Here is an 18,593-nt window from a genome sequence, read left to right as displayed (position 1 = left end):
CCCCCCAATCCATTTACAATAACAGTTTAGAAAAACCAAGACCCCATTGGCTTACCTGATTCACATTAATAATATTAATAGATTTCATTTACACGCAAATTCGCGCTCAACAGCAAACTCACTCTAAAAGTAAAAGCACTTTACATTCTATATATTATTACCTCAGCAGACCTGATAGCATTCTGAAAGAATTTCAACTTCCTGGGAACCAAACAATGCAATTTGTCAGTTTACAGGCTCTAAAACACTAACATACTGACAATACCTTCCCTTGTCAATGAACAGCAATAACATAATATACCAGTGAATATATTCCACTGTCAGATTTCTGGACTGCAAACTGACAAGAGTCATATATGAACGCTTCGAAATACCCACAGAAGAGAGACCAAATGTGTGTTATTGTGGTGAAATCAGGCTCTAGTTAAAATATATGAGAATTGAAGAAACAAGACTCGTTCTCTCCCGTTGGGCAATATTTTAACAGTTTGTCGTTGTTGTTGTTGTTGTGTGTGTGTGTGTGTGTGTGTGTGTGTGTGTGTGTGTGTGTGTGAGCACCTTTTATGTCCATTTCTGAGCGGATTTTATTGGAAAAATGTTAACCCAAAGCACAAACAAAATGTAAATTTCCAGTTTTCTAGGGCACTCAAGCTTTGGAACTCATCAAACTTTGGTAGCCATTTTCTTGTTAAATACTAAACTCATACACCAGCCGACCCCCTTCTCATTAAAAAGCAAAATATCTCGACTTCTATATTTAGATAAATGGGTATTTTTTTCAATCAAAAGCAAGACTAAATAAACAAGATTTAAGTGATATCAGTAACTCCATATCCTGTCCAAAAATTGACAGGCACCCGATTTAAATGAGTCTCGACAAATAGTGCCAGCAGTGACCTGAACCACTCATATTCATTATATTACATTATTGTCAAAAAAAAGAAAAAAAAAAAAGAAGTAGTGTTCACAAAACGTGAATAATAATGCAGACAATTTCTATAGCGCTCACTCCCATTCGACTTAGTTCTAAGCACTTTTCAATATCATCATCGTTACATAACACTGCATAATACGCTATATGAATACAAATATGCTATTGCTCATACCCATGCATGCACACAACAATCCAGTCTTTCTCTCTCTTTATCTCATTCACACACACTCATACACATGCATACACATACACACACCAGAGCATCTTGCAAACATGTCAAATACTCATAAAATAGAGGCCAATGTGCATCTTTAGATTAGCTGAACCATCTGGGTAGACAATCATGCTATCACAACACAATCAATTATAACAATATGCAAATCATATTATGAATATGAGAGTACTATGAATAAGAAAAACTAACAATCAAGGCGGCATTTCAAATTCATGAGGATTGCTTTTAAAAATGTATTTCAAACTTTGCCTCCAACTTTGTAACTTTGTATCCAACAAAAAACACACTTAAAATAAACATGGACTTTATTTTTCTGTTATGCACAACTGAACTGCTTTATCTCAAAGCCATTTGTCCACTAAAGTGAACACACATTAAAGTGACAATTCATCTCACACTGTATATTCCTCACTTTTGTCAAAAGAGCATTTTAATTTTTATTTTGAATCAAGCAAATTAAGGCACTTAAAACAAAATTCATAGGAACCAATTCCTTCGCCAAAATGAACAATGACAAAAACTCATATAAATCAATATTTTAATATTTGATTTTACCAGATTAACTACAGTTAGCTTGCCCTGTTTTAAGTCCAACATTCACATATCCATACATCACTGCCTGAAAGTAGCAAAATGATGAAAGTTGAGCATCAGACGTCTGAATCTACAAAAATTACCATACTTAATGAGAAAACAAAACAGGGAACTTCTTAAATTCTACAGTTAAGCACAGATAACTTAAAACTCAAACATGCAATTGAAAACAAAAATTCACAGACAGCTTGAACAATTTGACATTCCCAAACTGATTATATTATATATTTATACTTTTTATTGGTAGCATTGTTTACTCGAATACACGCACCTATGTGTTGTACAACTAATCTTGAAAAGCCCCTTCGAATTTATTCCCTGCAATTTTCTCGAATTCAAATCGACCTGCATGCGAAATGGAAACCAAAGCACACCCATGCATTATCATTGAGAGTATCAGGCTACACAAGTCCATCAGCCCCCCCCCAAACACACACACAGCTTAATACATCACTGGAATCAAGACACACGAATCATTACACATTACCGGTAGTGTGTGTCCGGCGGCAGAACTTCCTCGAATCTAGTCATGCGAGGGAGGGTGCTGGATGATAAGATGAAGAGTGTGGCCTTGCAATGGCCTAATCACTTGTTGTGTGAATTTTATGAATGTGTTCCTGTGGTTGTTTGAACACACAAGAGGGGTGGGTGACATGCTCTTCCCAAGAGCAATTTCTTAGTAGAAAGGCTCATTAGAATTAACTACTCCCTTTCTCTTGCTTCGACACTGCATGAGGGGCACACAAGCACTATCCGTCCATCTTACCTTTGATCGATACCGGGTACATTTCATGATGGTAGAGAAAACTTAATTGTCTGACAACAAAAACAAAGCATCCCATTTTAGCAGAGGTTGACAATAAGTCTTGCACTACGACAGAAATTTGTTAGAAGTTTGGCAACCCAAAACAACCCTTTCTACGTTTCTAAAAAAAAACCCAAAGTAAATTGAAAATGCCAGTGATGGATGTCTACCCCACCATTACACTGTCACAGTTTACTATCTTTGATTTCCTTCTATATATTTCCTTTTTTTTCATTGTCACAGTTTATTGAATTATGGATGTGTCAAACACATTTGTCAAAACGCGACATCAGAGATATCCACGCTTTACTATAAATAAACTACAATTCCTTTCCTTGGTTTCATAATTGATCCTTCCACGATAGATTTATTAAACTTTATATTCTGCTCTAAATACTTTAACTAGTCCTCATTATTTAAAATGTTCAACGTGCCTGTAAGAACCAAGGAAATCATTAAGTACAGAATCCAAATGTCCGTAAAAAGGAATGACACAGAAAAATACCATGCAGCCCTCCAATGTCTTTCAACTTTTTAGTTTATTTCACACAACTGTCATAATTTTGTCAGACCTGCCAACTTTTCAGTCTGCCACAGGGAAAATGACAGCAATACAGAAAATGTGTGCGGAGATCATGTTTACGAGTCAAATGTCCTCAAGCATTAACTTGTTTTCACTCTGATGTAGCAAAATCCCGTCAAACATTTGAACACGTTAAAGCTATGTGCATCGTTTGATTACAGCAACAACAAAAAAACCCAAGTTTCTTCGTTCCAACTGACTTCAGAAATTAAGGAGAGAAAAAATTTTTCCTCTGTCTCACAATAAATCGAGAAAAAAAATGACATTATCGTGACCTCAGGAAATTCAGTCTGAATTTGGGAATATCCCAATAAAATAAAATTGAGAAGGTAGGCAGGCCTGCATTGCAAGTCCTGTCACAATTCCATTTTCTTTTTGAAAGGCAAAAAAACATTTCACCCTCACTCAGGCAACTCATGTAAGTCACAAACAGGACTGACATGAACTGACTGTTCTTACACGAACATCCCTTGTCAAGACTGCTGGATATAGCAATCTTACTTTTACTTTAAAATATGTTTTAGTTACAGTTTTACGGCACTTGAAACACAAATAAGTCGTTTAAGTTTTGAAGATTAGAGGTGTTACTAGAGAGTAACATACAAAAAAAAGAGAGAGGTAAGGATGTCAGAGGTTTTATAGTAAAGGAGGCCCAAATCATACCAAGCACCAGCCACCAACCCACAAGCTTACTTCGCTTCATCAAATGTATGTACCAAGAAAAAAACAATGGAGACACACACTACACGTCTTGCTTATTTTCGTAGAGGTTTTACGGCGCTCACAACTGCAAAAGGTCATATGAGCGCCAAAGGGGTGGATGTCAACAGAGAAGTCCTTACAGGGAATCAGACTTACTCTGTCCACCTCTCTAGCTTCAACAGCACAAAGTCCGCTTCGACTTTCAAGGCACCCCAGAAATAGAGGGTCACAAGAGTGTGACAAACATACAAAAAAAGTAGAGGAAAATGACGATAGTAAGGATTTGGAAAGAAAAAGCAGCAGTTCTCTGTTGTAGTTCAGGCACAGTTATGAGCATGACATTGTTGGATCAGCCCATTTACAATTCTACTGTGCATTAGAACGAGAAATGTCCCCCGTTTGGGAATGGCCTAAAGACACTTCAGTCAGTGGCACCGCCCCGGAGGGTAACTACACATCTTGTTGGCTAGAGCAGCTTTTAACAATCTTAATACCCTTTGATTCAAAGCCATACTGGTGTACATCTCCTTGATCACAGTTATGTACACAAACTCTTTTCTTACAGCTTTTGCCACGTTCAACTACAAGAAAGTAATACCCAGAAACTGGAAGTGATCAAGTTCCAGAAATGTTTGCTAAAATAACAACTTTGGGGTGAAAAGGTCAATAGAGCCAGAGCAGAAAACAAAGTTTACAAAAGTACAAGGCTTGGACTCAGACATCCCCAATTGACAATTTTTTCCACGTGACCCCGATGCTGTCGCGGAAGTCAAAAGTAGTTAAAAGTCATAAAATACAAAAATAATTCCCAGTAGGTATTGGAAATGAATGTGACATTACACTTGAATATGTGACAAGGAATTTAACAATAGAACAATCACATAGCAAATGCTTCAGTAAAGAGTACTTTCAACGACAAGATATTAAAACTTTACATAGAGACAAGTAGCAGCAAAATACAAGAACATAAAAGCCATTTTAACCAAGAGTCACATCTTCCATATATATATATACACATTATTTCCCACAGAAACTTCTAAATGACGAATACATTAAACTTATAACTTATTCAGTAGACCAATGCCCATTTAATACAATCTACCCCCGACGAATTTTAGCGTGTGTAGATTAGAATCCTTCCTTTTTTCATTACTACTGTAATCCAGCACTTTATAATTCGGTAAACAAAAAGTGTACCTCTGAGAAAACAAGTTCATTGTACACCAGAAATTAACACACTTACTGTTCCTGAGCACATCAGTACGAAAGAGCATCTACTAAATCACAAGTGTCTCTTTGAGAGTAAATGAAGACTAGGAATGTAATGGTCCACTCTCTTCAGACCAAAATACTAATATTTAAAGAACTAAGACATACATTTATAAGGCTTTTCAATCACAGACTTCATGGGTGTAAACTTAAAAGTTTCATCAGAATTTACAGTTTCCTCCATTGGCACTCTGCACTGTTAGAAATCCATCTCAAAAGCAGAAGGGCCAAATGACTCGAATCCAATGCGCAGTTCTCCCCCTGAACCCACTTTGACGGGGTAGGTCCGAGCTACGACGTTCCTGCCAGGTGGGCTGATAGAGCAACCATTGTCGATGTTAAAGGTCCACTTGTGCCAGGGACATCGGAGACTTACTTGGCCAAGGACAAGTTCTTCAATGTCAGCCAGGTGCAAAGGGCCGCCTTTGTAGAATAACAAAAAAGAGACATAAAAAAAAGTAATTGGTCTTTCCTGCATGAGAGTATACACTTGACAAGGTTTACCTATGACAGTTTATCATAAACTTCCATTGACAAACCTTCGGGGGGATGGGAGGGGGGGGGCCCTTAATTTGGGAGTTAGTTGCAGGGACAGGAGACAATTATTTATAAAAACGTTACAACTTGTGAGAAAATATATATTTGGGAAGGGCGCTGATAATAACAAGGGAATTTACGGTCTTCTTTTTGTATCCCCGATTCAAACAAAAAGACTCCTCTGCTACTAAACACACGACAGTGCTCCCTAAGTCAGTCCCAGTCATTCAAATTGAATTTGCCAAACAGACACAGTGAAGCAACCTAGGGGCTCTGTTGCTACCATCCTTCATTTTGACCCCTGCCAAATGCCAAGTTTTCATTTTGTAACTGGCTACCGGCACACATAAAAAACTAAGCTTTACATATATCGCTAGCCGCATGATTCAACCTCCTAAGTAACAAAACTTTCGAAAATCACTTTTAGAACCCCCCATGTAGTACAACCTTTGATTCACCTTATGTTAAAATCCCGAGTTTGAAAGATTACCACAAAGTGTTTCAATCCTTCAGTAAATCAATCGCCCATATCACACCAGTCAAGACAGACTGGAGGATCACATTAAAACAAAGTGCTGCCTTTGCTAGCTTTGACTCAGATCGAACCCTATCGATAGCCAGATGATTTTGTTAAGGCAGTTTGCATTATCTATCACAAGGTTTGGTAGTCTAAGTGTAGTTGAGAAAGGGCAAGATGACATCAAAGAATATGTTAATATTGACTTGACCCAGTCGGTAAATAGTGGCAAAGGCTACTGACGAATGAGTGTTTTTTACAGTCTATGACTGACAGCTAAGGGGCACTTCTTATTTCACATTCGGTACAGCTATTGAAAAATATTTTTATCGCGACTTTTCGCATTTCTTAATTTGCTTTAAGTGTGCGCCCCTTGCTGTGTCTGTCATGTACCATTCTTGAATCATTAAGTAGTTAATCAGGGCCAGGTAGATGATAGCTAATTTGTCACTTGAAAAAAAAAAGCAACTCATAATATAAACACATTCGCTCCAAAAATTCTCTCTTCAACAAACCTTCAACTTCTACTCTCCAGCTCCACACTTCAATTTGAAACAAATCTCATACATTCTACCTATATATATATGCAAAACAATGAGTTTGTATACAACTGCCTTCACACAGTGGTTATTCAAGACTGTTGCACAGACAGTTTACATGACTTGGAGATGGGAGCTCCATGATTGTCAAATTACTAGAGAGCAGAAGAGGACAAGCAATTTTGTAATAAGTAATTCTTCGACAAACTTGACGAAATTGCTTTCCCATTACTACTACAGACAGCATACAGGCAAAATCTATCTGCCTAATACTTTTAAAGCCTCAGATGCCTTTATAGAGAGTACAAAAGAAAACGGAAAGAGTCACACATTGTCCAGGATGACTTTAGAGAGATATTCAGAAAGAGCGACCTGTTGTTGTATGTATGTCCGAGGGATCAATGTGAAGTATGCAGGGTAGGAGCAAGAATCTAACAAGAAGCTTGCACAAAACCCAGTGAATGGGACCAGATTATGTTGAGTGTGCATGGACTTGGAAGCAAATTTGTTAGTATGGCGTTGAACGCATCTTTTGCACGATATCATAACAGCAAGTTAGCTGTCTACATTTTTTAAAATTTGGTAACCAAAGATGTGAAGTGTCATGTTTGGCACGAATGAGAAGGACCATTGATTGCCAATGAATTCTCTTCTGATGTCAATAAATTCCTGGAGGAGCCTACTCACAATGCCATGTCCATATATATATTAACAGTGATGGCTGTACTTATCAGACCACAACGCTATCTTGTCAAATGTAACCAGCGACATTTGTACCAATAAAACAAACTGCTGAATACAAATACCTTGAAAAAGAACAAAACGCAAATGGAAGTGGACAGCACACACAGCGTATATCAAAGGTCCCTCCAAAATGGTAGGGTCTAGTCTATGAGTGCTCATGGATAGTCTTGAACGTTTTTTAAGAAAGCAAGACAATCCGATGTTCAACTGGACCATTCAGACTTGGCTGAAAGAAAAACATCCAGTACAAATTGAACCTAAAGATGAATGGTCTTTTTTACGTACTCCATTAGGCCATTATGTCATAACCATCACTCAAAAGGTGACATATGATATGATATCAAATTGAAAGAAATTGAATGAAGAATACATTCCAACATGAAACAAAGATTAATTTTGAACATAGGCATGCATTACACCAGTTAGAATGGTAAATGGTGATGAGAAATATAAATTTTTACAGAAAAAAATTCCACTCACCGAACAAGTGAAAGCAAATCAACATAAAGTAACTATCTTATCAAGTACAGGCCATAACTTTCTGAATGCGCAGCTTTTTATTTGAAAGCAATATGATATCACAAATTTTGTTTGAGTTATGATATTTCTACTAGGTTCGATTATGTATCGTTTTGTTGATGAAAGACCGCAAGAACTAATTCACTTGTTTTTCGCCAAACTGACGCTTTGACAATGTGAAAGTAGTAGATGTTTTCGTTTCCTAATCCCATTCCAAGTTTTCAATAACAATAATAAGTACAGTCGAACCTGCCCTGACGGCCACCTCTATCAGACGGCCACCTGTACAAACTGCCACTTTCTATCTCCCCCCTTGCGTTTTTTTCTATATAATTTAACTGTGTACGACGGGCACCTGTCCAACGCGGCCGCGGCCACTATATTTTAACACACAACCCCTATCACACCAAGTAATAACGCCTGTCTAAGACGGTCACCTTATAGTGACACCATTACGTTTTGTCATAAATTGCATTGGCCCCTGGCGTTGTGGGCGAGCTGTCATAATCCAATCACCTGTCATTGTTGTTAGGTAGTCCCTCCAACCGATCATGTTGCGTGGGCCCCTCCCATGGTTGACCAATATACATAGGTATCAATTTTCAGCTGCTGGTGAGGTAAGCGTGTGATCCCTCAAAACCAATAAGCCCCACCCAGAACTCATACACAAATCGTAAGTGAGATGAGTGGTCACTGTTTACCCAGTCTGTAACAAAGTAACAATGAACGTCAACATGAACTTGTGACAGAAGCGTCGCTCGTTCTCCAAGTGGTGGCGACTCATGAGTTTGTTTTAACATGGCACTCGGTCTTCCTCGTCTGATACATTTCGTTTTATGGTCACCCTTGGGCAAAATCCGCAACAAAATAACAAACGAAATACATGTGTACAAACCAACAACAACAAAAACAACAGCAATGCGGCTACTTTCGAATGGGACCTCAGGTGGGAATGGGTTGGGTTTTTTTCATTTTGATTAGTCCTGCCTGAGACGACCACCTGTCTTATACGGCCACTTTTCTCTTTGACAATGGGTGGCCGTCTTACACAGGTTTGACTGTACTTATAAATGACGGATCATGTTAAAACGAAACAAAAGTGAGGCACTCTATCATTGCCGATATATTGGCGACGTCCGGAAAGAGTTTATTTAGCGATATTGTCCCAGCTGTAAACCTTTTAAAAGCTGTAGAAACTACCCAGTGGGGTTTCAATTAGTGCTTATTAAGGAATTTTCTTGAATACAGCTAACAGGTCTTTAAACAAAAATATCGATCTGTTAAGACAAATTGAAGTAATTGTGCAAAAGTTGGGGATGTTTTACTGCACTATAACATATGTTCAGGGAGCACTCTAATAAAGTTCCAATATTAAGGAGCAGTAGGCAATTTTTTTTAAAGAAAAAGAAGTCATAAAAAGCTTACCAGCATGCGGGCATTTTGCTTGAGTAGCATACACTTCCTTTCCAATGCGAAACAAGGCTATTGTGTCATCATTCAAGTCTACAGCCTGTCCAAAGCATTTCCGGTGAACATGAGACTCCGCAGAATTCATTGAGTCAAAAGAAACTTTCAGTTCATGATTAGGATTTGAGACATGAACCAAATGGCGGTGATTCCTCTGATCAGGGTCTTGCCAGTCAAGAAGATCTGTAAAAGAGGTCAGAATATCCTGAAACAGTTCTCAAAGAAGTTTTTACTGAATAAAAGTAATGGTTAAGTTTTTGCAATCTAACAAGTCTCATTCAGGCACTACCGAAATTGGTGGGACAAGGAAATCTTTTCAATGTGTCAAGGACCCTGTAGACATTCAGTTTTCTGTACCTGATACTTGTCAGTCCTCGGGCTGCCTCAGACCCAGCCTTTTGGTCATACGGCTGATATTACATATCTGGTGACACCAGATATTTTACTGACAAGTCAATGAGGGGCAATTCCTTTGAAGTTTCTCCGGGCCACTTTAAAATTTCATTCCAATATTTACTTATATAAATTCTTTTTTTTTTTAAATTTGGCCAAAGCCTAAAGGGAACTAATTTTAATAGCATAATTTTCATAATCATCGCAAACCAGGAGCAAATGGCAAAGAAACGCTAGAAATAGGCAGAACTCTCAGAGGCGTTGCTGTTGTGGGGCTCAGATTATCAAACGACCGTCCAGTGGGTGCAGTGCACCATCTGTAGTGTGTAGGCCTACATCTAGCGGCCGATTCCCTGGCGGTATAACGGGCAAATTTTTATTAATTTAAAAGGACTGTATAACAGGCCATAGGTGGATGGTGGTGTAAAGGCACAAGAGAAAATACTATCTTATGGTTATAGGTGTTCATTTTCGTACATTGGGAAAACCTAGGGGTAAGCAAACTGGCAGTATAAAAGGGGGTTTACAATGAGGTTTGACTGTACTGCCTCTTGCGTCACAGATCTGAATCCACTCTCATGGATGATCACACCTTGATCGTTAATCTCGATGAAACAAAACGTAAAATGTTCGCCTCAGATGGGATCACACAGAGGTGTCTAAATTCATCAACATGTTTGTTTTTCCCAACATCACACTCGCACCTGAGCTTACATCACAAGTTGTGGGTGGGTTGGGTCTACTACTCTGCATCAGACGGGATCACATCAAACTGTGAACTCTTTTTTGTGCTTTTGTATCCCTGACCATTACAGCAGTCTCTACTTTCGAATTTTCAATACAGACTGGACTTTTATTGGTGTGGTCACAAGTGACAATTTAACACAATATTTGAATATATTACTACATATATATAGCATTACTGCAGAGGCAGGGGAACTCGGTCAGAGATGGAAAGCAAAATATCTAAATAAACGAAATTTTAGACAAGTTAAAAGGGTACGGCAAAGGGGAGGAGCTATAGGGTCAGCGATTGGAAGTAAAAATGGCATGCCTCATGAGACTGATACAATGTCATCAAGGATGACCACTAGTCTCTATACTGGCCAATATGGAGTACTTTATCGTAATAAGAGAGCCCACGATAAGTATCAGTACGTAGATTCAACAAGGGACATAGCAAAAGTTTTTTTTACTGTAGTAGAATGTCAATCATTTTTTTTACCATAAAAGGCCACAAACTGCAGTAGTAGGCCTACATTAGCTCGAGCTGTGTCTATTGTTGGGGATTTTTATTTGAACTTTTTTCCTGTTTTTTGGGGGGGGGGGGTGTTGTTTTTATTTTCTTATTACAGCATTCTTTTGATGAAAGACCGGAATCAGGGGGGGGGTTTTGTTTGCTTTTTAGGGGAAGGGGCAGAGCTTCATTTTTTTATTCTTTTTTTTTAATCTAGCAAAACCTCAAAAGCTGCCTCCAAATTCTGGGGGATCAACTAGCCTCCGTCACTACTTTGCTCGCCATAAAAGTCATAAACCGATACAGAGGTCACATCAAGTTCATTTCAGAGTAACTTCACCATTTGTGGGCCTGAACATGAGTTACCATGGATTCTCCCTTTGGTTTTTAATTTTAATGAGTTGCCCAAGATCCCGGAAGGATATCCGTAACAAGCGACCACACCAACAGACACAATAAAAAAAAGACCTGCTAACCTGCACTCTATTTTATAGTCGTCCCTCGTTACGGAGTCCTTCCAAGATTAGATCCCACATTTTCCTTGCTCCCAAGCACCGGGACCTTAGGCGGAGACAACTAACACTATTTGTTCTTTAGGCTATCGCTATTATCCATTTTATTCTCACTCCGGGTGAGAATAAGGGGAAGGCGTTATTGGGAGTCAACTCCCCATAAATGTCAACTGGTTTAGGAGTCAACTGCCCATTTAATCAGTGGATGTTATTGGGAGAGATCATCATGTAACGTTTTACGTGAAATAAGAGTTGAGAGTACAAATTAGATTTATAGTGTAGAACTTTTATGCCTCGTTACACGACATCTGCGTATAAAATAGTAGTCTAGTTAAACTAATGATGTTTTATTTAAATTAACGTGCACAGGCGTGGGGGCTCAAGTGGCTAAGTGAGCAGTGAGTTCAGACTCAAGTAATATCAAGCAAGTGTAGGTGACACAGGGTTTAGATGGGTGTGGTCACTGGAGTAGCCTTGAAAGAGCAAGACACGACAACCCTAGCTCAAAATACAGGGCGCTGCACAGTGGCAATCAGTAACAGCAATGGCATGGTTGCAAATTGTTCTGTACTGATGCAATTATATTGTGTATATGATTTATATATATATATGTGTGCATGTATTTGGGTACGTGTATATGTTCATAAAGTTACGTATTTATGTGTATGTATTAATATGTTTGCCATTGTAAACCAAATTGCCCTTCTGGGATCAATAAAAGTGGAATTTACTTTTTTTTAAAAATAAGGTGCTGGTGAATAAACTTTAATTCGTCTGTACTTAGTTCACAACCCACCGTTCTGTCCAAGTCTCTACAAGTAATAGTTTGCTTTGCTTTTCATCTACCTTTTTCAAGCTGTCGCGTAGGCCTGTTATTGTTACTGAATGTGAGCAGATCTTGCGTCTTGCACGCTATTAAAACTGAGCGTGCTCAGGCGTGTTCTGCATGCAGCAATGAGTAAATTTTCAGCGTTTTTACGAGCGTCATGTCATTAAATCGGGCTTAAATTTATTTTAGCGCACAAAGCTTAAAAACTTACTCCATCTGCACGCAGAACATGCCTGAGCATGCACATTATTTTAATTTTATATAATTATCCTATTCGTTTTTCTCTTACAGCATTACCTTCTTGAGTACACTCATTTTAAATCTCTCTCTTTCTCTCACCCCCCTCCACAGTTTAACGAAACTCCTGACGTAAGGAGTTATTACTAGGAGAATGTTTAAAATATCTGAATATGATTGTGAGGTATCCAGTGGCCGAGGGTGAACCAAAATTTGAAATTTGCTCACGTCTGCACCCACGTTGTTGTTATGTGTGTCAATAAAAGAAATCAAAGAGAGGGATGGAGAGAGAGAGAGAGAGAGAGAGAGTGTGTGTGTGAGGGTGTGTGTGTGTGTGCCTGTGTGTGTGTGTGTGTGTGTGACTGTGTGTGTGTGTGTGTTTGTGTGTGTGCCTGTGTGTGTGTGTGTGTGTGTTTGTGTGTGTGCCTGTGTGTGTGTGTGTGTGTGTTTGTGTGTGTGCCTGTGTGTGTGTGTGTGTGTGTGTGTGTGTGTGTGTGTGTGTGTGTGTGTGTGAGAGAGAGAGAGAGAGAAAGAGAGAGATGAACAAATTTACACAAAGGGAATGTTTTGGAGAAAAATGAGTAGGAGGATAGTGTGTGTGCTCAGGCGTATTCTGCGTGCAGACGTGAGTACATTTTTAAGCTTTGCGACCTAAAATAAATAGGCCCATAAGCCCCATTTATTAATGACGCTCGTAAACGCTGGAAATTTACTCACTTTTGCATGAGAGAACACACCTGAGCATGCACCCAGTGATAGCACGCAAGACGCAAGATCAACTCACATTCAGTGACAAACAATAAATATGAAAAGAAAGGAAAAAGAAGACAGCTTGGAAAAGGTAGATGAAAAGCAAAGCAAACTTGACAGAACGTCAGGTTGTGAACTAAGCACAGTCTATGAATTAAAGTTTATTTGCAAGCGCATAAATATAATATTATACGCCTGTCCAACTCTGGCGTTGACCAGATGACAAGGACATATTTATATGTGGTTACTTGAGGGAGGCATTTGCGCTGCCAAGAGCGAAATGCTCGCAGCTAAAGGGATTTGAAAACAACAACGCCTGTCCACATTAATATAATAATAATAACAACATTTACTGGACTACTTTTGCGCGCAGGTGTCGTGTAACTATAGAGCGGTCAAAAATTCGAGGCGCAACTTTTCCTCAAATATCTCGGGAGAATCAATGTCAGCCATACTTTGCACAGCAGTTTGTATAAAAATGTTTTAACTAAATCATATTTTTCCACAACAATTGAGGCTCGATCAAAAAATATTTCTTCATAAATTTATACTAGGCCTATAAATCTCCATCACGCGAAAAATGTGATTGTTCTCATAGCACTTCCCGCTTCTCGCACACATTTTGCAAACGCTATGGCCTACGTCATAGCTCGTCAATGACACTTTTTAGTGGCAAAACTGCATACAAAAATGTTTATATAATGAACACATTCTTTTTACTCTAAAGGTTTCCTAAACATACGTTCAATAAGCATGCATGCTATTGCGATTGGAAAAAAAATGACAGACTTGCTTTTAAAAGTGATATTGCCGGAGCTGTAAAATTTGTTTAATTCGTAGAAACAATCGACTGGGATTTTTTATTAGTATTTATTAAGGAATTTTCTAGAATACAGTGTGCAGAAGTTTGAAAAAATATTCACCACTGTTAAGACAAATTGATACAAGTCACTGTGCAAAAGTTGGAGAATCTATGTTCTATCTATAGGTAAGGAGATATTTCACAATAAGTTGCGCCGTGTATTTTGACCGCACTATAGGCGTAAATTGGTATACTATGAATTTAATTTGTACTCTTAACTCAGATTCCACGCAAGGCGTTGCATGCATGATTAATGATCTCTTTTCAATATAATAGCTAGCATTTATTAATTACCCTGTCGACCCCATCGTTTGCCCCCTCATTCCCTTCGCCAACTCTTTCCACCTCTCTCTCCCTCTCATTGATTTCTTTTATTGACACATAACAACAACGTGAGTGCAGACGTGAATAAATTTCAAATTTTGGTTCACCCACGGCCACTGGATACCTCACAATTGTATTCAGACATTTTAAACATTCTCCTAGTAATAACTCCTTACGTCAGGAGTTTCGTTAAACTGGCCGTTTTCCTCTCCAGTATTTTTGCAAAGTCCAGATGCATGCACATCTGTGTACGGTCTCGTAGCACCAAGCCTTAGCGCAGGTAGGGCGTACGGTCCCCTAGCGCCAAACACTATTGGGGCGTACGGTCCCCTAACAATAATAGCCTAATCTAAATTGTGTCGATGGGGTTGTTAAAAACACCTACATTAAAAATTCTTATTCTTCTTCTCTCTCTTTCTTCTTTTCTTCTTCTTCTCGATCGCATCACACTTGAAGTCTGGTATCTCTGTCATAAATTGGGCCGTCCTGCTCAGTTCATCTGTCGGCCCGTATAGCAGCGTCAGAGGGGTTGGCCACGTTTCCTGTCTCAGGGCCCTGTGTGTCTTGCAGTGCTGAAGGATGTGTTCAACAGTTTGGTCTGCCTCTCCACACTGGCATTTTGGTGATTGTACTAGTTTAAAACATTTGTACATATATGTTATCTCAGTCTTGTGTGTTGTGTCCTTAGTCTGAAGATAATCACTTTCTTGGCGGGACAGCTCATGGTAGCCATCTGGTGTCTGAGGTGCTTTAAAAAGAGTATAATAGTTTTTATTTCTGTGTAGTTAACGCCTTTTCTCTCTCTTTCTCCCCCTTTTCTTCTGACCTGCCTCGAGTTGCATCGCTCATGGTATGGCCGGTCACCTCTATTTTCACCGCCCAGCCCCGCTCAGCTTGCAGTGTGACCAGAGCCTTTCTCATCTTTAGAACTAACTCAACTCACACAGCGCTGAGATTTCAATAGATAGGGAACCAACTTCGCACACACTTTCAAGAATGAATGAAAAGTTTGGCCAACAATCCGCTAAAATTAAAATATCAGTTTTACGATACCCGCTACATTTTTGTTGACTGTTGTATAATTCTCATGACCGGAAGTTCTCGCGCTACTCCTCTCTCTCTCCACTGCCCACAGACAAAATTGTACGCTTTTACTTTTAGTAGGCTACAGTTGTAATGGAACGTTTGTTCACAATGTAGAATTCTGTGGTTTAGGGTGAACGCAAAATTTGTTGGCCTAGATCTAGGCTATACGGTGAACACGCACCGGGTGAGAATAGCCAAAAGACTCGCCTGCACTATTCTCACCCCGGGTGAGAATAGAGGTGGCCTTGTTTAATTACTTATTTTACCTTAGATGTTCGAAAATTTCATTGCAACCTGAAGGAAAACGGTAAAATGGAAAAAAGGTAGCTAATGGAAGTCGCAAAGTGAAGAGGGTACAGGAAATGTAAAAATTAGATTTAGAGATAGATCCTAGTCTGTGTTTTGTAGACTTAGAAACACTGAAAAACATCATGAAGCATTGAAAACTGATCTGATGCGACTCCCATGAATAACATCAACTGATTAAATGGGCAGTCGACTCGCAAAAACCAGTTGATATTAAATTAAATGATGATTAGTAGTAGGCCTAGATTACATGGTTATGATTAATTTGGGGAGTTGACTCAATTGTCAATATACAAGTACAAGTCACTTCGTATTTTATTAGATCCAGTCATACCATACTAAAATGCGAAAAGACACACAAAAAGACGGCGAAAAGACACGAAAAGATAAAATACCGGTCCTAATTGGGAAGATGTCCCGCATGTTCGTATGACCTTATGATGCAGTTGTGAGTGTCGTGGTAAAACACTTTAATTTTTTTACAAAGAAGAAAAAAAAAAGAATTCAAGTGAAGAGAGTGGTAAGCCAAGAGAGTTGTAGGCAAAAATCAACAAGATGCGCCTTCTACTTCTAAATTGTATACATTCATTACATCTCTAGATTCTATAGATCTATCTAGATTTAGATCTATTCTAGATCTACATGTGGGCCTAATTATGGGAGGATCATCATGTCCCTGACTGACTGACAGACAGATGACGTAACTTTCGACTGTCATAAATGTCATAAGTTATCCTTCTTCTATCCGGTCCTGTCACACAAAATCTCACCTTGTAATTTTACGCCAGGGACAGGCAGATACAACTTGTTATCCTCCGCCTCCATGCGTGAGGCCACGTTCGACATCCACTTTTGTTCTGATCCTCAGACAACTCTCAACGGAAAAAAAACCTTTAAATGTTTGTCAACAGACCTCACGTGCTCGAAACGTGGAATTAAAGTATGTTGATAAACCACAAACCACGTGCAACAAGCTCGACTGCTTATTAGTGTGTTTGGCGTTTGGGCTTGGTAGGCTAAAGGTTATGTTTTTGTCATGGGTTGTGGTTATTCATGTACTAAATCCAGAATTCTACTTCCGCTAAAAAATATAGTCTCAAACAACACCTTCTGATGTCATCAGAATTAGATATCTACTTCCAATTTTGACGAGGAAATATTAAACCTGATTCATTCTATCCATTCTTAAGTACTTTTAAGTAGAAAAAAACAACAGAACACACGCAGTAGATCTATTATTGTTTAGTTATTTTCCTTAGCCAATCGAATCTTCTGGCGGTCTTATGAAGTAGTAGCCTATCAGAGTATATTCATACGCCACCATTTGGTTGTTTTCGAAAGAGGGGAAGTTATCGCAATCTCTTACTTTGGCGTGTGTGTGTGTGTGTGTGTGTGTGTGTGTGTGTGTGTGTGTGTGAGTGGCATGTTGACAAAATGAGATAATTCTCGGATTTTAGCCCTGTAGACACGCTAGATTAACATGAAATGTATCGGTTGGGTTTGTGCAATTTATTATTAACACGGGAAAAAATTACATCAGTTTAAAATCTACAAAATTAACGTGTCTATTTTCAGCTAACATACCCAATCGTGGGTTGGGAGAAGCAATTTAACTCATTTTGTCAACACGCCTCATATTATATTATACACACACACGCACGCACGCACGCACGCACGCACGAACACATACTTTTTAAACCTAGACCTATCCATCTTAACTCCATCAAAAGTGTGATAAATCTGCATGAGTAATTGTCTGTAGGCCTATGATTTATTAACGTGAGGACGGGTTGAAGGAGGAAGAAGTAATGTGGAGAGTGTTCTCTATGAGCCATGAGCAGATTTTGAGGCCCACTAGGCTTGTCGTAGGAAAAAAAAACATGACTGAAGGTGGTCGCATTGGACAGAAACCACTATAATATATGGGGGAAACGCTGAGTCATGAAAGAGTAGCCGTTCGTTATAATAATAATAATAAATAATGATGATGATGATAGATGGCATTTGTATAGCGCAAATCCCCGCTCAACAGCAAGCTCTATGCGCTTCACAATCTATACTATTACGCCAGCAGACTTGAGAGCATTGTGAAACAAACTCAACTTCCTGGGAAGCATACAGTGAAAGCAGCCACTTATAGGCGCTAAAACACTAATATACTGACAAGATCTTTCGCTGTCTATGGCTGGTACCAAGGAGATTTAAAGATTGGTTCTAAGCTCCTTGCTGGGTACCCATTTCCACCTGGGCGAAGTAAGAAAAATTCATGTAAAGTGCCTTTCCCAAGGACACAACGTCGGGCCTGCGGCTCGAACCCCCGACCCCGCAACCTCACGATTACGAGTCCGGTAGAACCACTAGGCCACCGACGCCACTGTACAGGTGACTGCTAAGGAGAGGTCACTGGTGAGGCAGATACGATACTGAATTATGTCTCTCTTTTTTTCCCGAAATCCTCACAACTTACCAGCGAATTTTATTAAGCTTAGCTTAAATTGGGTGTAATTCGAACTACCCGTGGGGGTTTTGTTTTTGTTTTGTTTTGCTTCGTTTTGTTTTGTTTTGTTGTTGGGTTTTTGTGTGTGTGTTTTTTTGTGTTTTTTTTCGGGGGG

The 18,593-nt window shown here is 39.1% G+C and overlaps 1 protein-coding gene across 1 annotated transcript; it reads right to left on the bottom strand.

Moving 5' to 3' along the window:
• Positions 1–4,596: 4,596 nt before the first annotated feature.
• Positions 4,597–16,974, bottom strand: LOC101852412 (Rieske domain-containing protein). The gene is made up of 3 exons (XM_005099439.3): positions 16,752–16,974; positions 9,404–9,628; positions 4,597–5,545 (listed from the first exon to the last, which is right to left on the bottom strand). Exons 1-3 carry the CDS (start codon positions 16,825–16,827, stop codon positions 5,322–5,324), a joined length of 525 nt encoding a protein of 174 aa, XP_005099496.1. The 5' UTR covers positions 16,828–16,974; the 3' UTR covers positions 4,597–5,321.
• Between the last annotated feature and the right edge of the window lie 1,619 nt (positions 16,975–18,593).

The sequence above is a fragment of the Aplysia californica genome, unplaced genomic scaffold (assembly GCF_000002075.1).
Source record: "Aplysia californica isolate F4 #8 unplaced genomic scaffold, AplCal3.0 scaffold00213, whole genome shotgun sequence".
Taxonomy (NCBI): domain Eukaryota; kingdom Metazoa; phylum Mollusca; class Gastropoda; order Aplysiida; family Aplysiidae; genus Aplysia; species Aplysia californica.
This window is presented reverse-complemented; position numbering and strand designations above follow the sequence as displayed.